Source organism: Liolophura sinensis, chromosome 8 (assembly GCF_032854445.1).
Source record: "Liolophura sinensis isolate JHLJ2023 chromosome 8, CUHK_Ljap_v2, whole genome shotgun sequence".
NCBI lineage: Eukaryota > Metazoa > Mollusca > Polyplacophora > Chitonida > Chitonidae > Liolophura > Liolophura sinensis.
Window position 1 is genome coordinate 49,399,581 of NC_088302.1, and position 19,902 is coordinate 49,419,482.

The 19,902-nt window shown below is 38.4% G+C and overlaps 3 protein-coding genes across 5 annotated transcripts in view; 2 read left to right on the forward strand and 1 right to left on the reverse strand.

The window, feature by feature from the left end:
• LOC135474099 (leucine-rich repeat-containing protein 74A-like) overlaps nucleotides 1-11,823 on the reverse strand; it is a 25,485-nt gene extending 13,662 nt beyond the window's left edge. Inside the window, exon 1 of the mRNA XM_064754100.1 lies at nucleotides 9,904-11,823. Coding sequence (XP_064610170.1) covers nucleotides 9,904-9,927 — 24 coding nt within the window. The 5' untranslated portion in view covers nucleotides 9,928-11,823. The remainder of the gene's footprint in view (nucleotides 1-9,903) is intronic.
• Nucleotides 4,900-9,021, forward strand: LOC135474101 (dynein axonemal assembly factor 6-like). Its single transcript, XM_064754105.1, has 7 exons — nucleotides 4,900-5,045; nucleotides 5,148-5,262; nucleotides 6,034-6,106; nucleotides 6,453-6,555; nucleotides 7,196-7,292; nucleotides 7,760-7,845; nucleotides 8,456-9,021. The coding sequence occupies exons 2-7, from the start codon at nucleotides 5,179-5,181 to the stop codon at nucleotides 8,580-8,582; spliced, it is 570 nt and encodes a 189-aa protein (XP_064610175.1). The 5' UTR covers nucleotides 4,900-5,045; nucleotides 5,148-5,178; the 3' UTR covers nucleotides 8,583-9,021.
• Nucleotides 9,479-19,902, forward strand: part of LOC135474100 (ATP-binding cassette sub-family E member 1) — a 21,466-nt gene continuing 11,042 nt past the window's right edge. The window contains exons 1-7 of one of the 3 annotated variants that reach the window (XM_064754104.1): nucleotides 9,479-9,783; nucleotides 15,213-15,335; nucleotides 16,167-16,252; nucleotides 16,673-16,770; nucleotides 16,951-17,068; nucleotides 17,581-17,718; nucleotides 18,164-18,233. In XM_064754104.1, the coding sequence (XP_064610174.1) occupies nucleotides 15,221-15,335; nucleotides 16,167-16,252; nucleotides 16,673-16,770; nucleotides 16,951-17,068; nucleotides 17,581-17,718; nucleotides 18,164-18,233 (625 nt within the window). In that variant the 5' untranslated portion in view covers nucleotides 9,479-9,783; nucleotides 15,213-15,220. Of the gene's footprint in view, nucleotides 9,784-12,771; nucleotides 13,067-15,192; nucleotides 15,336-16,166; nucleotides 16,253-16,672; nucleotides 16,771-16,950; nucleotides 17,069-17,580; nucleotides 17,719-18,163; nucleotides 18,234-19,902 lie in introns of those variants that run through there. The other 2 variants (XM_064754102.1, XM_064754101.1) reach the window with 2 other exon arrangements.

A 19,902-nucleotide genomic window follows, 5' to 3' on the forward strand; every position in this document is an offset into this window, starting at 1 on the left:
TAAGCCGAAGTTGTGAAATATATCAGCAATAACAATGTAGATGAACAAACATATGACAAACCTTGTAAAGTGTGGACTCCCTCAACTCTACAAAGCATAGTGTATCCTTCAGGGTTTATTTTCCGACCAGGCGTTGACTGAACTACATTTATATATATAAATGAATGGTGTAAATGAAAAAAACATCTCTCACGCTGATGTAAAGTATTTGTCTATGCCATTTCAACAAAGCGAGGCTTCAGGTAATTATACCGTCCTTTAAAACCACATTTGTAGCTGATCAAGCGGAACTTCTTTGAGGAACGAGTCCGCTTTAAATGGTAACGTTTAGTTCAACTAGACCCAACATGTATACAGTGTGTATATAGTACGATATGTAATGCATTCATACTGGCCGATGTTTTCCCACTAATTATAACCTAGAAACTTAACTAATTCAAGAAACACAGCTTTGTGTAAAATGAAAATCTATATAGTACAGGACATACTTGCACTGGTCCTACAAACAGGTAGAATCGATTCTGTTCTATGTGTATACAGCTTCTTACAAAGCATTTTGTTTTCATATAGAAATTATATATACTTTCTGCATTCCAATGCGATAACGCCGTGAAATTTAAGACAAAGGTCAAAATAAACTTAGCTTACAGAATTACATGAGTGTTGACTCCTGATATGTAAAACAATTTACGCTAATGCCGGTTCATTCACTTCACAAATGATGTAAAGTTTTAGTGAACGACGTAAAGTCCTGAGCAATATAAATCCTTATTTTCATTTCATCAAAAAAGATCTAAAATAAAGAAGTTATTGAACTAATCTGGGGCTCTCTGTGTTGGCATAGGTCTATACGTACCACCGTTGTCCACCACTGGAATATCTGTCCATTCTTGTCAGCATAAATCCACTCCGCGTACAGGTAATTATTTGCCTATATAATGTATAATGAAGCTGTATCAGAATTTATACAAGGAATATATCAAATGCATTCACATGTACAGATCTACTGTACAGATGTTCACAGCAGGAACCGTTATCCTCTGATGGCTATATGAGACGACGGTAGTATGATGTACAGGAATTTATAGCTCTGAGGAGTTGAAAAGACGATCTATGTACCTGTACACCTTTAGCTGTTGACCCCTCCTTGGGTCAGATGTGTACACATGTACATTCATTGTCTACTGCATAGGCCTACTCTATCTGACCCGTTCTTAGATGTGATCTGTTGTCGCAAATGTCATGGTAGACTGGTATTTCTGAAAAAAAAAATGAAAAACGCTGCCTATTTTTGATCGCGAATCTTTTGTAACTGGTCCTTTTACGTGTGTCGGGTAAACGGAATTTCTGACTATGCGACTAATAGTCACAATATTCCAGTCCAAGAGGCCCCATGGTTTGAACCTCTTTAAAGCAGTGTGCCCTATACACAGTTTATACATATATTGCCATCATTATTCATCTTTTGCCCGTACGTCGGTGTTGTTACCTCTGTTAAACACAAAGGACCTGGTATGGTAAGGCGGAGAATCGGCCCAGAGAGGTAGGCCCTACGAAAAGGGAAAGAGCAAATTTCAAAATCCCAGCATAATTCTGTAAATTTCCACATCAGAAGTATAAAACTTGGTCGAATTGCCCTTAAAAGTTATATAACCACAAAAGAGAAACTTGTTTAATTCAAACGAGGCACTGCATCTTTAATTTACAGTATCTTTACTGAATATTTCATATGTGTATTTCTACGTGCTGTCAAATTTTCATTTTGGTTAACATTTGTCTCCATATGTAAAAAATAAACTTTATAATGTGATAAGTTTTGTTATATTTTGACAAGTTTAAACTCCGTATTTCTGCCATAGTCTGTCATGCATCCTTCATAGTACAGTGAACCACGAAGGTTGCACCTTCATGAGGAGTTCTTTGTGAGGATTTTTTCTTGGCAGCATACATTTTGTGTTAGTAAGGATGTAGGCATTAAATAAGTGTTGTCATGAATTAGAGTGAGTGAGTGCTTGGGGTTTAACGTTGTACTTACCAATTTTTTACCATATGACGACGAAGAAATCGTTAGAATGCATGAAATGTGCCTCCTTGTTGCAGGACGGTTTTCCACCGCTCTTTCATCTAGTCCTGCTTCACTGAGACTCATTACCGAAGTCAAGTAAGCCGCACCGCTCGAGCCATTATACTGATACGGGTCAACCAATTGTTGCGCTTTCCCCTTCATGCTAAACACCAAGCGAGGAAGCTACAACTTCCTCTTTTAAAGTTTTGGTGTGACTCGATCCAGGACTGACCCTAGATCTACTCCTCCCGAAGGGGTCGCTCTGCCAACTGTGTTAGCGGGCCCGGTAGATCGTCATGAATTAGATTGGTTAAGCCATGGTATTAGATAACGTGTGGCAACTATAACGAAATCATACGTGAATCCTGGTTGAGAGCACACGTGAACATAAACAGGTTATGTGTAGCGGATAAATCTCAACATTTGTTTACATATATGTATTTAATTGATTTTTGCGTCCTCAAGAAGTTTTTAGAAAGTTACATTTCTGGTGTAGTGATTTCCCCCACTCTACAGAGTATAATGCCAAAAAAATAAAAAAGAAAGATATTTCAGTGTAACTGGAGCAGGCTACCATTTTTTGATTTTATGACCAATACATTGCTTCAATGCATGCTCTCCATATAACAGGAAATGAAAAGTAAAACAAAACTGAAAACAGAAATAGCCGTACGAATGTGTCAACAGCTGTCAATCACAGCTATATTCAGTTTCGCTTCTTGACGTGCACAGTTTCTTGCACTGTGGTCGATTCCCCGCCTTATCATATCAGATCCTTTAGCTATGCTGTAAATCAATTCTATCTCCAGGCTAACGGATCTCTTGGGACATATGTCAGAAAGACAATATAATTTCTGGACGAACTACTAATTATCTGTCTTAAATCGCCAATCTATATTTCAGCTATAGTCCATTTATGATGATATGGAGGAGCCTATACTTAAATAATTTCAATCATTCTATATTCATCCGGAAAATGGCACTGACTGCCAAATAATATTTAATAGTGGTTCAAGGAATAGCAATTAAAATATTGTTATTGCTGAACTTGTAATACTGGTGGCCATGCAGCGCATGATTTCTGTCTGCTAAAGGTGCCAGTTGAAGATCAGCCATCTTTTGGTCATGGCGGTCCATATTTCTAAGGCTGAAGGTAACATAGAAATTAGAAATAAAGCACAGTAAATCTCATCAGGGCTTGCTCACCAAATTTGGCGAGATGTCGGAATCTGTCAATTAACGGATCTTAGACAATTTCCATCATTTCGATGCCAATCATGCACCTGTACACCAGAAACGGCAGGCTGGCAGCAAAAAAAGACTTTACACCTTAAAATACACAGAATTACATTTGTGATTACATTCCCTCCCGAAAAAAATGGAAGTTGTAATGGGGGTCTGTGTCCAAGTTCTGCTGCGTTTCTACATACCACAGCAGATGACAAGTTTTCTGATACCAGTATCATCGTAAACACCTGTTGCCGTTACAGTCACGTTTACTGTAGCAATTAGAGAATTTGTATTTAACGAAAACAGGTTCAAACACAAAATATGCGCTGGAAAAGTAGCATCTTTTCATACTGTGATGTAAGCCTACGTCCGTGCATTTTCCAATTTAGAGCACCCCCCCCCCCCACACACACACCCGCTGAGTTAAATGCAATGTATGATCTTTTGATTTTCTCCTCAAGGAAATCTAAGAAAAAGTCTACTACACCTGAAACCTTAACAAGCCAATTTAAAATGACCATTTCCCCCCTAACACCCCCTACCACCCCCCCCCCCCCCTCATTACACAAGCCCTATTCAGCTTCCTGTGTTTGGGAACTCCTGTCTGGGAATTTTCTTTTTATGTCAGACGTGAGAATCATTTGGCAAGCTGTAGAGATATCTACTTTTTTTATACAGGCCTTTGTTTCTCACCCTCGTTCACACCTACTGACAGTAGGTTTACAACATGAAGTGGCTAAATTACTTTTAATTTCTACACATACTCGAGTTCAAGAGGGACAGCTCAGGAACGGTCACAAAGGATAGTCCACTTCCATGTTTTACATTATTAGGTACTAATCTAACCAAAAAACTTTCCCATTTATTAGAATCTTCCCTCAATAAACCCGCTCGAAGCTAATGAACCCATCCCTCTAAAAATCCCCAGTATTAATATTAATCAGGTTCCCTTCTGATGACATTGACATTTTATCTTTGTTACTATAGGTTTATATATTGGGGAAAGCATGTCATTGTTTTTCGATGAACAAAACGCATTAACGCATTCTGCTTATCGCACACACCGTCCTGAAGTGTCAAAAACGACCAAAGGAGCAGCATTTCCCTTTGCTAACCGTAGAGCTCCAAGAGACAGCTCTTACTACTTTTTCGTCCTCTTCCTATCATCTTGTTTTCTCTGTGAATCTCTGGTGGTGACCTCTCGTTTGCGTTTCTCGTCGTCGCTGTTTATCTTCTGATGAAAGTTTGAAATTCTGGGCGAGAGGACACAAGGAGATTGGTGGTGATGAAGCTGCGACTAAAGTCCCCTTGGCGTTGCTAGGCACCCCTCCCAGCTGCCGGCATAGAAAGGTCCAGATTTTGACGGTCAACCTATGTCAAGATTTTAATGGCTTCTTTCTGACAGGCTGGGGTAGGTATGCCCTAAAGTTTATTGGCCACGGAATGCTTGGGGCTGAGCTACAGGGCTAAACGTTAACATTGTCGCTTATGGAAAACTATTGGGGGTCGGTGGCCACTTAGCTTAGTGGCAGACTTATCTCCCCTTGTGCGTTTCGCAAGGCACCGCAAGATGGCGGTTCCATCGCCTAGAAACGTGTTTTGAGCAAGAGGTTGTTGTCATTAGTTTCCATCTGAAATTGACATGTTTTTTGCGGAGAAGTTTCAAATGCCAGTGGTTTGCGTTTAAAGAGAGACGTTTGTATATGAATGAAGACTATTTCATGCCTATACCATCGAGTTTTATACTTTGGTAAACTCGTGACAAATCATTCGGGGGCGGGGGGCAATATAAGCGAGAATTTGATCAAGAAACAGGAACAATCTTTTTCAAGTGTAACTATACATTTTACAGATTCCTTTGGAGGTACTCTAGAAGTTTTTGAATGGAGCTTGGTGGGCTACAAGCAGCTGCCTTAGCTCATCTCCTCAAGCCAAAGGATGAAGAGTCAGACAGTGATGAAGATCAGGCATGTACCTTATAAGTTATTTCTAGTCCTTACTTTTACTTTTAGTCATCACCAAACAGTTATGTCCATCTTGTGTCAGCTGGATTTGTACCATTTTCAGTTTTCCAGATAATCTGAGTATTTCTGCAGAGCTCTTGTGATGGTCTTTTGTACAACGAGGTCTTAGTGGTTGCTAGCGAAGTGGCAGAAAAGTGACTTTTTTCCCCAATTGGTTTATCACTGGGCAGCCATTTTGTTTTTGACACAAGAGGGTGGTGACATGACCTCCATCATATAGAATATTTTATAAAAATTATTACTAGTTCTTACTTTTAGTCATCATTATAAAATCCTTTTGAACCGGTATAACAGACACTATGTTGATTGGACCCGTACTCATATAACTGAGGTGAATGTAAACTTACACAGCTGCAAAGCATATAATGTTTTGTGCAGTATCAAAACGGTCCTGACTGTGTTCCTCCATATTTATTTATTTATTTATTTGATTGGTGTTTTACGCCATACTCAAGAATATTTCACTTATACGACGGCAGCCAGCATTATGGTGGGAGGAAACCAGGCAGAGCACAGGGGAAACCCACGACCATCTGCAAGTTGCTGACAGACCTTCCCACGTACGGCCGGAGAGGAATCCAGCATGAGCTGGACTTGAACACGCAGCGACCGCATTGGTGAGGGACTCGTGTTATTCTTTACTAATAATGTGAATCTCCCCTTTCTTGTCTTTAAATATGTGTTAATGTTTCTGTTGTTTTTTCCCATGCACAGCCTAGCTCATCCGTGAACAAGTTCAATCCAGGAAATATTGGGCCCACAAAGACTGTTTCAACAAAAATAAATGGCAAGTTAACTTAAATGGTATTTAAGACCACAATTACAACAGATTCTTTTCCGAAACATAGTCTGGGTTCCTTTTTCTTCACTTCTAATGTGAGATTATTTTCACAGATGAACGTAATGTATATGTATGCAAACCCTTATCGATTGACCCAGCCTGCTGTAAGGCCTTAACTTTAATCACTTTTGTTTAACACCTCACGTTAGATCAGTGTTTTGTATCATTCACAGTATTTTCATTATAGCATACCAGTAGGCCAGTTTACTCCCACATTTGTGAAAAATTTGGCTTCAGTAAATGTTGAACGACATTTTTCTAGTAATGACAGACTTATTTCTCCATTTTTTAGAAACCTCCACAAAGAAGCCCAATAGCAAAAACATTTGGGAAGCTGAAGAAGTGCCAGAAGGCTCCGAGTTCGATGATATTTATGACCCTAGACCTCAGCCTGAGTATGTACTACTTGTGTTTATGTGATAGGCACATGGGTGAATAAAAACTTAGATTGAACATACTGTAATTTTTCAATTTTATCTCATGTTCGGGAGAAAACAAAGGTGTTTATTCAAGCGTATTCCAACGGCATTTTTCTGTGTAGACTGATAAAATTGTACTTTTTGTAAAGCCCTGACATTGGCCAACCCAACCAATGCAGTTTTGTCTCCAAAAGCAAATCAGAAAGGTGCATAAATCATTCTGGTACATGTATTGTATCAGATTTTTTCTTATTCCTTCGCAAGATATTGCTTGGAAATCCTAAAATAAGTGCTGTATGTCCTTTCGTCCTTATGCATGGTGTGTCCGTCCCATTATTCCGAGCAGTCAGGAAGGCGAAATTTATTGCAATGGATACATTATACACTGGCATTGTTCACTGTCATTATCTACCTGTTCCTGTATTTCTCATGTCTGATATATCATAAAATCTGTCAGGTACCTTTGTCTCCAGCTGTGTGTGTTCCCATACACCTCTGTTCTAGTCAAAATTGAAACTCCAAAACTGCTTTGCATATTTTTCAACTATTCTGTGTGTTTTACCCAAGCTGTACTTCCCAAAACACTTCTTCAGTTTTGTGTGATTATTTGGTACAGGTATGAGATTGTGTATAAGCAGGCTGTAACATCAGAAGACATGTTTCTGGGGATGAGCAATAAGACTCCAACCACTGCTAGCTGTGAAGATATGGTGGTAAGCTAACATGTACATTGGCAGCTTTACTTCTTTCATCTCCAAAAAAAATGAAGTTTTTATTGACACAGTTGCATTAGTTACATACGTGTAGGAATGTCAGTATATATAACTGTCTGCACAAGAGAAATATTGATTACCCTTACTCACATCTGCATAATATTATTGCTTGTGGTGCGTACAGTAGTTACTTTGTTCTACCTTCAGTTCAGAAAACTATTTCTACGGTGAGAAAATTATTCCTCAAGCCATTAATCGTTCATTTGTGAAAAAGCTTTCTCACTAAACACATGTAGGTATAGATTATTTTTGTAGTTTATGTTTGAACACCTGGTACTGAATGATACAATGTGTACGTGTGAAGTTCATTTGAGATGATACATGTTCCTAACATTAGCATTAAATCAATGTCTCGAACTTTATTTTCTTACATTGACATTGTGCCCCTACACTCATTCATTCAACAGGTAAAAATTCACTTACCTGGTGCAAAAATAGCTGATGTACAGTTGGATGTAAAAACCAAATTCCTGGACTGTAGGTCATCAAAGTTGTAAGTTTATATATATGTTATTGACTGTAAATATTCATCCTTTTCATGTGGGTTTCAATGTATGGCATGTTCAATATTCCAGTCTTAGAAAATAGATATTAGGACAAATTGCTGGTAATTGTAATGGCCTTACATGGTACATGTACAACCTGAAATTTAATAATCAAATTGCCAAATTAGTGACTAAGCTTTCAGAACCAAAGCTGACATTTTATGACCTTTGTTTGCTTGTTTGCTTCTGAAAATGTGCTATTTAGGGCGAATACAGGATGGTAAGATGTATGACCAAAATTGTAAGTTTTAGGGCTTCATTTGTCTTTTATGTACTAATTAACATAGCCTATGGCTATAATCAAAATATGTAAAGTTAATTTGGAAATTTGAAAAACTTGAAGTCATGGCCATTATTTTACCACGTGTTGTATGTACAGAGAGTTAAAATCTAGACATAGGGTTTTCACAAAATCGGAATTCTTAACCTGCCACAGTAATACTATTGCACTGCTGTGTTGTACACCAGTTCTTTAACGTGTATGACACCATAGAATACAGTGTATGGTACATTTATTAACAAAATAACAAATCTTATTGTGTATATTTTTGGTTTCAGTAAGTTGGGTTTACACCTGCCTCACCCTGTTGACTCCAAGTCCAGTAAGGCCCAGTGGGATGGCAAGAAAGAAGAGTTGTGTGTGACATTAAGGCTTATGAGAGAGTATGACATGCTGAATTTTTAGTATCGAGATACCGTTGAGTCCTTATGCCATTGTGATGGTAAAATGTTTGCTTGACAGAAAAGGAAGACGACATTCCAGGAGTAGATATCCCCATCACTTCATATCATTTTCACGGCTTTATTCTTCCAGACATTCTGACCTTAAAGGGATGCACATTTAAAGCTGATTGGCTGACAGTGGAGATAGTATTTCCTGGGTCACGCATGAATACATCATGACATACCTATAATTCCTATAAGCCGGGACATGCCTGTCTCTCACACCAGCCAGTTAGAATCTGTTCTGTATCCCTCTAATACAAGATGGGAAAGGCTTTACATCTGCCATCAAGCATTTGCAAACCAATGCGTTCTGGCAAGACATCAAAAATACCACAATCTCAGCTACCCAAGTGATCACTCCTTGTGGAGTGCTACATGAGAAACAGACATAGTGGACATTTGGATTCTCTTGCCAATATACAAGTGTTGACCAACCAGTCATATAAAGATACTGGCTGCATGACTCCTTTGTTATTTATCCCATGCTTGCCAGATGAGGATAAAATTTTCAAATAAGAATTCGTCAGAATGATTTTGTATTGAAAGTGGCAGTCCCAGCCTTAATCAGTATGCAAAAACCTTGTAGATCCTTCTCAAATCTTCGATCGTCATTTTGAACTCAAAGTGAATGCTGACAGATGCCATATGACCAATATAAGTGATGTGTATCTCAGTGGTATCCATCATCACGTTCAGTCATTTAACCATTGTTTCTATTTATTATTGAAGTACATCCTTCTGTGCAAAGTATTACTTGGGACCTTACTGCACAGGAAATGTAAAGTGTGATATATTCACTGTGAAAATGTGAATTTTTGCCTTAATACCGTCCATGAATATATATATATATATATACATATATATATATGTATAAGTCAGGTTAAAATCAGATTATAGACATACTTGAAGTTTGTTTCCACCCCTGTAATTTATCACACATACTCATATTTTCTAAATGCATTTGCATTAACTCATTTTTACTTTATTCCATTTAATGTCCAGTTAAATATCTCTAGAACTTGATGCATTTTCTGTTCTTGATTTCTGTATTTCATATTGGTATGCGTGGGAAGGTCTGTCAGCAACCTACAGATTGTTGTGCGTTTCCTCTGGGCTCTGCCAGGTTTTCTGCCACCATAATGCTGACGATTGTCGTACAGGTGAAATATTCTTGAGTACGCCGCAAAAGAGCAATCAAAGAAACAAATACATGTCAATCTAGGTCTGTAGGGCCGTTATTACATATACTATCACAGCTCTGTCTTGCTCCATAAGCTTACCTTGAACACCTCTGTACTTCCCATGCTGGCTTTAGTATACTACTCCAGACAACCAAATAATTTGCCTGTCCATAGTCACAGTCGTCTCGGCTATCAGTTCCAGGTAGGTGTTCCCATGTGTCATCACTAGTAAATTAACACAAGCACGAAACTATATAGTGGAAACAGAATAAATGGCTACTGCAACGGCCAAGTTTGAATGCATACTCCTCACAGTGAGAGTAATTGTAAACAGTTACCACTGCCACTGTTAGACAAGTTAAACCTTTTGACACACATTCTGGCTAACTGTTTAGGATCAGTCTCGCCGGTAATGACCTAGCCGAAACCATAATCAACACTGATCACTAAAAACTTTTCTAAAATAAATTAAACAAAACTGAAGAAATGATTAAACAAGTACATAATAAGTGAGAAGTGTCAGTAGTTATCTCCCTTGTATGGGCTGGGCGGAGTATACATTCAACCATGGTGATTGGAGTTGGAATTTATCCAGTTTCCACAATAGTTTCATGCGTGTGTGGGTTTACTAGTGATGACACATGGGAACACCTACCTAGAACTGATAGCTGTGATGACTGTGACTATGGACAGACAGATTATTTGGTGCCCAGCAGTAGTGTACTGAAGCCAGCAAGGGAAGTACACAGGTGTTCAAGGTAAGCTTAAGGAACAAGACAGGGCTGTGATAGTATGTATAGGTAATCACAGCCCTACAGGGCTAATGTAAATCAGATCAGGGGGCTTCTGTGGCTCAGTCGGTTAGCGGGCTAGCGCAGCGTAATGACCCAGGAGCCTCTCACCAATGAGGTCGCTCTGTTCAAGACCAGCTCTTGCTGGCTTCCTCTCCGGCCGTACGTGGGAAGGCCTGCTATCAACCAGCGGATGGTCGTGGATTTCCCCCGGGCTCTGCCCGGTTTCCACCCACAATAATGCTGGCCGCCGACGTATAAGTTAAATATTCTTGAGTACGGCATAAAACACCAATCAAATAAATAAATAAATCATATCAGTATGAAGAATGGACAGAACAAGGGACTTAACTCTAAACTGTCCCCAGCAGATTACATGTATGTGAATTGCCTTCCAAGGAGCTATGTGGACACCGCACACATTGCATGTAATCCAGTGAAAATCTTTTTCATGTGTTTGCTTAGCCAGAGTCGTGAACAAACGTTTTCCCGTTGTTAATGCAGGACCCGAACTCAGGAAGCTGTCTTACAATAAAGTCAGGCCTGATCATGCCTCACGGTACTTTGTTTATTGGTATACACTACACTTGCATGGGACATTTCATTTCAAAGACGTTATTCACCGGAGATTTTGGGGCAAAATATAGAAAAGTGCCAAAATACAAGAGAATTTTGGTCATTTTTTAAGACAGCCCAAATATTAGTCTGTACATGTGTTACAATTCAAAATCTCAAAAGAGATCTCAAAAGTTCGTAAAATTTATGTTTCATGAAGGGCAATACTTTAAGGTGCCTGTATTATTGGTAAATAAAGAAAATTTCATTTGACTATTAACAATGTATTTTTTGCCAAAACTCACCGGTATACGTGTAGCCTCCTAACCTCCAGGAACTGTCTCAGCAAAATGGAAAAGTAACGTTTAATTTCAAGTATAAGCTCAAGAATAGTTCCATAGCTTAAGACTAAGTCTGTTTTCGACCTAAATCATACGAAACAACATATTTATTTATTTATGTATGTAAGTTGTATTACACTATACTCACGAATCTTTCAGTTATATGATGGCAGTTGGGGCTACTGTAACAGAATAGTATATAATATATATCTGTTATATTAGTCCCAGATGGCGGTCGGTGTTATGGATAGAGGAAACGGGCATGTGCCCTGGATAACCCACGGATTGTCAGCCATCACGAAAGTATATATAGGCCTATACCCAACCTTCCTCTACCTGCACTGTGTCCAAGGCCTATACTGTATAGGACCTACCACTTATCATTTTTAAACGTCGACCTATCTGGCCTATGTCAGATGAGTTGGGCTATTATTCAATACTTTGTCCTCAAGTAAATATGTCCCTAAGCATGTATCACAACTCAAAGAGTTCAGAGTTAATGGCGGACATAATTTGATTATTTGGATTTTTGTAGCATACTAATCGAACATGTAGCATCAACCATTTCCGTCAATGCCCTGGTCTTGAATATAACACGCCTGTAAAGTTCTATATGTTTCGGTGAAACAGCTAGGTACATCTGTGTTTTTAGAATCCAAAAAGTAGAAAATTGCAAGGCAATCTGTGAAAAAGCAATTGCCTGTTTGCCATGATGACCAAGGCTATGTAGGCCATATTGACATACATAAGCCTATATGTCAACTTTACTTCTTAGACGCCTGGGATGGAGATCGGTCTTTCCGTACAGTATTATGTACAGCACAATGAACTAAACATTGTAAGCTTAAATTAATATGTTGTTTATGGTTAGCATTCAATGTCTGATTCATTAGGCTATTTCTGTACCTGTCATTCATTTTATACGGTACTAATATCGATCGATCGTCCTCCCCATATATAGTGCATATATTATTGGTTACCGGCATATGCTAAACGTAAAAATACATTTCGGGGGCCTCTGTGGCTAAGGGCTTAGTAAGTCAGCCAGGCACAATGGCCCTGGGGCCTCGTACCAATGTGGTCGCTGTGAGTTCAAGTTCAGCTCATGCTAGCTTCCTCTCCGATCGTACTTGGGAAGGCCTGACATCAACCTGCGATTGGCCGTTTCCCATTGCTCTCACCACTTTCCACTCACCATATAGCTGGCCGCAGTCGTATAACTGAAATATTCTTGAGTAGGGCGTAACACCAAATAAATAAATAAATAAATAAATAAATAAATATCCATATCCCCCCAAGGACCGAGTAACCTTAGACGTAGGCCAACATGTGTACTTGTCAGTTTCGGAAAAAGTTCCAAGTTAGTTGAGTGAGTTTACCTAGCTGCGCAGAAACGCACTGCGCAGGCATGTTTTGCTGGACATCGCCATCTTGGGTTTCACCACGGATTGCGCCACGGCGGCGACAGACGGGGAACAAAATTGTTACAAATAGACAGTCATTACTTCAACAGTTTTAGCCAGGGGAAGTCCGCTTGTTGTATGATCATCTCCTACATCTGAAGTGATACTTTAGGTAACGTCTTTTTCGATTTGGAACAAATTGTTTGTGTAACAAAATGTAGGCCTAGTTATTTGCGCAAGCTGTTGTTGTTGTACATGTGGGCATTGCCAAGCATATGGCAGCTTCCTGATGAGAAGCGACGTATGTCATACCCAAGAACTGTTAAAAAGTAGAGAAGACAATAAAACCAAAGAGAAAATTTAAATTCACTGCATGTTTTTTTTTTAATTTAATTTATTTTATTTTATTTTATTGAACTGAAGAAATGAGCACTCATAAGTTAACTCTCCGTATGGTAGTTTAGAAGTAGCCTGGGAGGACTGCGCCAGGTTGTTTTATGTTTGTACTGACACTCGCTTAGTCATGGCTCGGCCCCCTTCACCCCGGTGGGAAGAACTGTAAAATTCCAGAAAACAGTTGAGTAGGCTACTAACCTACCACGTCGGTTCAGTCACTCCTTTACAATGCTAAGGGTCCTAGGGCACCTGACCGTTAAAATCCTGAGATGTCGATCATCCCTTAGGTAAATATCCATTCATATTTATGAATATCCAGCTTCTTCGCTAATCACTTGCCATTTACGAAATGGTCGCCATCTACACGGCGCGCATGCGCAGCAGGCAGCTTTATACAAAATGGCTGACCCATGCTGCCCTCATTCGTGGAGAACCTGGCGCAGTTTCGTTTTCTGGCACGATTTGTACATGTAATGTCAAGGGGACTAACACAAGCCATCGCTTGATTGTATAACAAAAAAAAGGACATCATAACTGGCATTAGAAGGGAGGGATAGTTTCGTATCTAGCTGTCTGTCGGCTACATGGCGCCCATTTTATAAAAGACAAGTGAGGGAAGATGCTGGACTTTAATGAATATGGATGGATACTTGCCGTTGAGACGATCAGCATTTACTGTCGAGAGGATCAACATCTCTGGACTTCAAGTCAGGTGCTGTAGGACTCTAAGCATAGTGAAGAAGTGACTGGATGGGTGTGGACCCCCGTGTCATTCTGATAGTCATGTGGACAAGTCACATGATCGATGTGAACGCAGAAAAAAAATATGGTTTATGCGAGATAATACCTGTGGCAATCATTACAGTAACACTAGGCAAGTCTGTCTGCCCATTTGGCTGGTTCCCTCTGCCTGACGCTAGATGACGTTGATCGTTTCAGTCTCACAAGTGATCAAAATGATGACAGACGGATTACGGTCACAGTGGGTGTAGTGTCTGAAAATGTATTTTGTTAATTTGTGTGGTTGTCATGGATGGTTTTTGGTTCGGCGAGACTCGAAACATGTCAGCTGATTTTGGGGACTACTCGGTTGATGTCAATTTACTCCAGGGAATTAAAGAGAGGACTTGAAATAGTTGACTGCTATTGAGTCTCATTCAGGAAAATCATACTTATCAGTCATGGCATGTTAGGTTTACTAATGCTTAATGCACAGTTTGGTGTTTCAGCTTGTGAAAATATAAATCTCAGGACGGCTTTACAGGTTGAGTGATTGACACTGATATAGACACAGGCTTCCCCACTGGAATGCTTTGCCAGTTTATTTACTTGATTGGTGTTTTATGCTGTACTGAAAAATATTTCACTCACACAAAGACGGTCTGCATGATGGTGGGAGGAAAGGAAACCCATGACCAGACCGTCTAATAGGACCTGGACTTGAAATCTTAGTGTCCACACTGTTGAGGGTTCCTGAGTTCGAATATAGCCTTTACTGGCTTAGCTAAGGTTAAATAAGATCAAAGTTACACTCACAATTACCTGAAGACAGAAAAGTGAGAAAGTATTGTCTGCTGGTCCTGTTATTGAAGTCCTGTTAGTAGCAGATTTACTGTGTGTTATTGGCCTTAAATATGACTGAAGAATTCATAGTTTTGCAGTGATGTCACTGCTGCTTTGAGTCAATCATCAACACACTTTGGTCATGTAGCTTAAGTATAGAAAGTTAAAACAAAGTGAATTTAACCCAGGGGGGATAACTGATTTTAGTTAAGAATTGTTTTCTGCAGTTGTAATCAGAATGTACCTAACTTTCTAATATAAAGGTTTTATTGTCTCGTAGTACTTTAAACTTTAGAAATCTGCAAAAATCAGCATTTTCCCATAAATAATAAATTGTAGTTTTGTTTTCCATCCTTTAGATATCACCATGTCTAAGGAGTCCAAAGAGAAGCTGACCAGAATAGCCATTGTCAGTTCAGACAAGTGCAAGCCTAAGAAATGTCGTCAGGAGTGCAAAAAGTCCTGTCCAGTTGTGAGGATGGGTGAGTATTTTTCTTATGGTTGTACCAAAACAAATGATGCAGATTTTGTAAGTTCAAGTCTAGTGACTTCATTACACAATTTTTTAAAAATTCATTTTGCGGTAAAGACTCATTCTGATTTTGTTGCTGCTGTTGTTGTAAGTCATTTTATTAGATCAATGCATTTACGGAGTCCTGTTTTAATTTTCTTTGAAGAATTAGAAAAGTGTTCAGGGGAGGTAATTGCAGTCAGATACTACCTAAGTTTATCTTCTTTGTTGTGTGATGTGTGTGACATATGAACAGGGGCCATAAAATGCATTTTAACCAGTTCAGAATACATTCAAGTTCAAATCCTGAGAGATCATAAAGAAAAATCCAACACATTTTCCTAATTTAAACTTAAATATTTTACTAATAAATATAGTACTGTTCACGTGTACGCAGCCCTAGATACTGTGCCAGTGTGGTGCATTGAATAATGACTCCTCTCACCAATGGGGTTGCTCTTGAGGCCATAAAACCAGTAACCTGCTGATGGTTGTGGGTTTCCCCCGGGCTCTGTCTGGTTTCAAGATGCTGGCCGCCATTGCATAAGTGAAATATTCTTGAGTACGGTGTAAAACACCAATCAAATAAATAAAAAAAATAGATATAGAGCTTTTCTAACAATTTCAACAAAACATTACGTTGGAGCTCTAGAAAAATACTCTGTGAACATATCATGGTTCCTTACTAAAACATTTCCTTACATACCTTCTGGTTTTCAATGGTTTCTCATAAATTGAACTTCACATGAATTAAGGCAGTGTAACGACTTGCTACTAAGAGTGATCTTTGTTTATATTTCAGGAAAGCTTTGTATAGAAGTCACTCCAGCAGACAAAATAGCCTTCATCTCTGAAGACCTGTGTATAGGTTGTGGTATATGTGCAAAGGTATTATGCAAATTAGATCATGAAAAAAACAATTTTGTATTAAAGAAGGCTGCAGAAGTTAATCTGGTCACCGGTCTGGTCACTGGCAAGTCACTCTGACATCTGTGTTCTCCGCATGTAAGCCTGATTGCAGTGATATGCGCTAATATTAATATCTGTCAACTTGTGTTTGAAACTAAGCTTTTGGCAGCTTAGAGTGGTTAACATTAATATCCCGGTAACAACGCAGTTTCCTGAATATTGCTGTTAAATTACTGTTAAATCAATGATAACCGTTACATGTATGTACTGTAATAAATTTTACACTGTCAGATGAACTGTTATTTGATTACTTCAGTTTGATCTCACGAATGAGCTGTTATCCTTTTTTGATGTAAATGGCTGCCTTAAATAAATCTTTCAAACATATTTATTTTGCAGAAATGTCCATTTGAGGCTATTGCTATTATTAACCTTCCCAGCAACCTGGAGAAGGACACCACTCACAGATACAGTGCAAACTCATTTAAATTACACAGGTATGTAAACTGCTGCTAATTTATCGTCACAGACGGCTTTTTTTTTTCAGGATTTTTTTCAAGTTGTAAGGTGAATATTTTGTAGGTTTTCACATTATTTCATTAAGACAAATCTATTTCACTGTACTCTGTGATAGCATCATTTCATGTAACCATCACTTAGGATTGTTTTCTCCCCAGACTTCCTATACCCAGACCTGGGGAAGTGCTAGGATTGGTGGGGACAAATGGTATAGGAAAATCCACAGCTCTCAAAATCTTGGCGGGCAAGCAGAAACCTAACCTTGGTAGATTTAGTGTAAGTTGTGAATTTCATAGTTTCACTGGGTAGTTAATGTGGGAATAACTTGGTGTTGAGAGGAAAGAAGGCTTGAGTGGGGGAGAGGGGTGATTCAGTATCGGTATAGAAAAGTCTGAGTGGGCTAAAAAAAGGTATGTGTGGTAGAATAAAGAAAGTGAGGTGTTTCCTCAAGGCTAAAATGACCATAATAATGGTATACCCTGACTCTTCAGCGGTTTCAACCAACACTGCGGCCACTATTTCGAAACACCTTGAGATAACTACATGTATGGGGCGTTTAGAAATAATTTGCACAGTTTTATGAAGCTTGCATCTTTAGTAAAGCAAAGAAATCATTTTCAAAATAATTGTATGCATAAATTTCTCTGAAATGTCCTTTAGTTTTTCAAAAGGTTGAATTTTTACAGCGGTTGAAATATTGTTGATTATGGTATGAAATACTAGCAAAGAAAATGATCAAATAAATGATCTACTGATGCAGTGTACATTGTGATGTGATATGTTGGCAGGAGCCTCCTGACTGGACAGAGATCCTGACATACTTCAGGGGTTCAGAACTGCAGAACTACTTCACAAAGATCTTAGAGGATGATCTGAAGGCTGTCATCAAACCTCAGTATGTGGATCAAATCCCCAAGGCAGTTAAGGTCAGCATGCTTGTCTCACGATACAAACCTTGAAATATCAGTTCTAAGGTTTTGATTCTTTTGATACTGGATATTTGGGTACACCATCCTTGAGTTGAACTGGTATAGACTGTTGCGCCTGAGGCAACAAACAATTGATAGATGAGAGTGCCTAAACTATTTGAGACCAAAAAGTTTGTCCATAAAAAAGTTACTCACTTTGCATGATCCTGAGAGTTCTTTTGATCTTGGAAAGAAATTTGGTAGGTAGGATAATATCTTAGCAGAAAATGTAGGTTTCACCATCAAAAGTAATAATTTAGGAGATTAATTCATATTTGTATGTCAGTCAAGTGCTGGGGGCTACAATTTGTGGGCAAGGTGAGCTCTGCTTTAGCGTAAATGTGTAAAGCAACATGAAACAAAGTTATCAGAACAGTAACAAGAATTGCTTTATGGATTTCAGGGATCAGTACAACAGTTACTGGATAAAAAAGATGACCTAAGTATACAGAAGAGGATCTGTGATGAGTTAGGTAAGAAACAGACAGGTTGTTGAAAGTTTTCTCAAATAGGAAATACATAGAGGAGATACAATGAGTGACCCATTATATCACTTTTATTAAACGAGTGGTGTAATTTTCATTGGTTTCAAGCCTTCTGAACAATTATCGTGTTTGATGTGGCAAATTGAATGGACTAGATCTGAGAATAATTTTGGGGTACATCGGTCACAGAACAGTTCACACACACGAGTGCTCTTTTGGGTGCTCTACAAAGTAGTAAAGTAAGTTTATAGGTATTTAATTTCATGAAAATCTGATACCGAGGCATGCTGCTGTTGTGGAGGGTTGAACTCGTGTTTGTGAGTATCTTGTTTTAGGCTTACAGCGTCGAGTGCTTTATTTCCTTTCACCAAGATTTGCTGTTTTTCACATTTCATGAAGATACATTTTATGCCTATCCAGTGTCCAAACAAGTAAACTGTTTGTACCAAGAAACTGACGGAAACTGGTGCCACGGTGTAGAAGCATCGCCTCAAGGGTTTTTGTGGCATTAAAACCTTAAACACAAGAGCAGAAGAGGTGACGCTTTTCATAGAAAAATTACTGCCCATCATAATATAGTCTACAGCATAAGCAGACTGTTTACAGAATTCAAATTTATTTTGACTCACACGATTCAGTCAATCCTGTGTTGAAAATTTAGCATTTTTCTGCATTGACTCAAAAGTCTGTTCCACAAAAATGCATGATAAGTGATTGCTAGCATGGCCTTTCTTTCACAACAACAAACAGTAGAAGTTGTTATATCACTGACACGGGTAAATTATGGGATAAAAGCAATTATCAACTTCAGGATAGTATTACTATCCATCTTTGAATCTCGACTCGCCGTAGTGTAACTGAAATTTTGTTGAAATGGCGTTAAGCCGTAATCATTCATTCATTCTTGACCAGTTGAGCAGAATCTAGAATTGCACTCAAATACATGTATGTCTTGATCCTCTCTGCTTCACAATAATTTGACAAAACGAACAGTTTAGATATTGTTAACATGTAGAAAAAAAATTACATTCATAGGAAAATAATTCAGAATTTTTGTTTCACAGAAAAGTGTAGAAAACTTCATTAGATCCATCTTTAGGGATTGTTTTTGTTTTTTTTTGTGAAATAAATGACCTGTGATTAAAACATGGACAATCTGCTGTTCACATCCTGAACATGAAATGTTGATTTCCATTACAATGAGGTCATAGTATAAACACAAAATTTCTGAGAAGATAAAGAATTTCAGAAGTGAAGTAAAGGACAGCTGTGAAGTAGGACCCAAACATACTTGAAGCAGTTACATGTTAAATAAAGTCGGCTTTATTGTCTTAACTTATCTGTTATTATTATCACTATTGTTATAATGTTACCAGAGTCCGAAATTGGCCAAGAAGTAATAAACGTCTGCCATTGTAATAAGATTGCTAATATTTTTACCCTGAGAATTGGGAATTTTGGGAAACTCTTGTTGTTTACTTGAAACATTTGAAAGGTGTTGTATTAAAAGTTAAAGTTCTGCTGTATTAAAAGTTAAAGTTCTGCTGTATTAAAAGTGAAAGTTATGCTGTATTAAAAGTGAAAGTTCTGTTGTATTAAAAGTTAAAGTTATGCTGTATTAAAAGTTAAAGTTATGCTGTAACATGCATACCTAGTG

What these genes read in the sequence shown, in the direction of transcription:
- LOC135474101 (XM_064754105.1), top strand. Translation starts at nt 5,179, where the DNA reads ATGGAGCTTGGTGGGCTACAAGCAGCTGCCTTAGCTCATCTCCTCAAG. An exon ending in TGTTTCAACAAAAATAAATG is followed by an intron (nt 6,107 to 6,452) that starts GCAAGTTAACTT and finishes TCCATTTTTTAG; the next exon opens with AAACCTCCACAAAGAAGCCC. An exon ending in GACCCTAGACCTCAGCCTGA is followed by an intron (nt 6,556 to 7,195) that starts GTATGTACTACT and finishes TATTTGGTACAG; the next exon opens with GTATGAGATTGTGTATAAGC.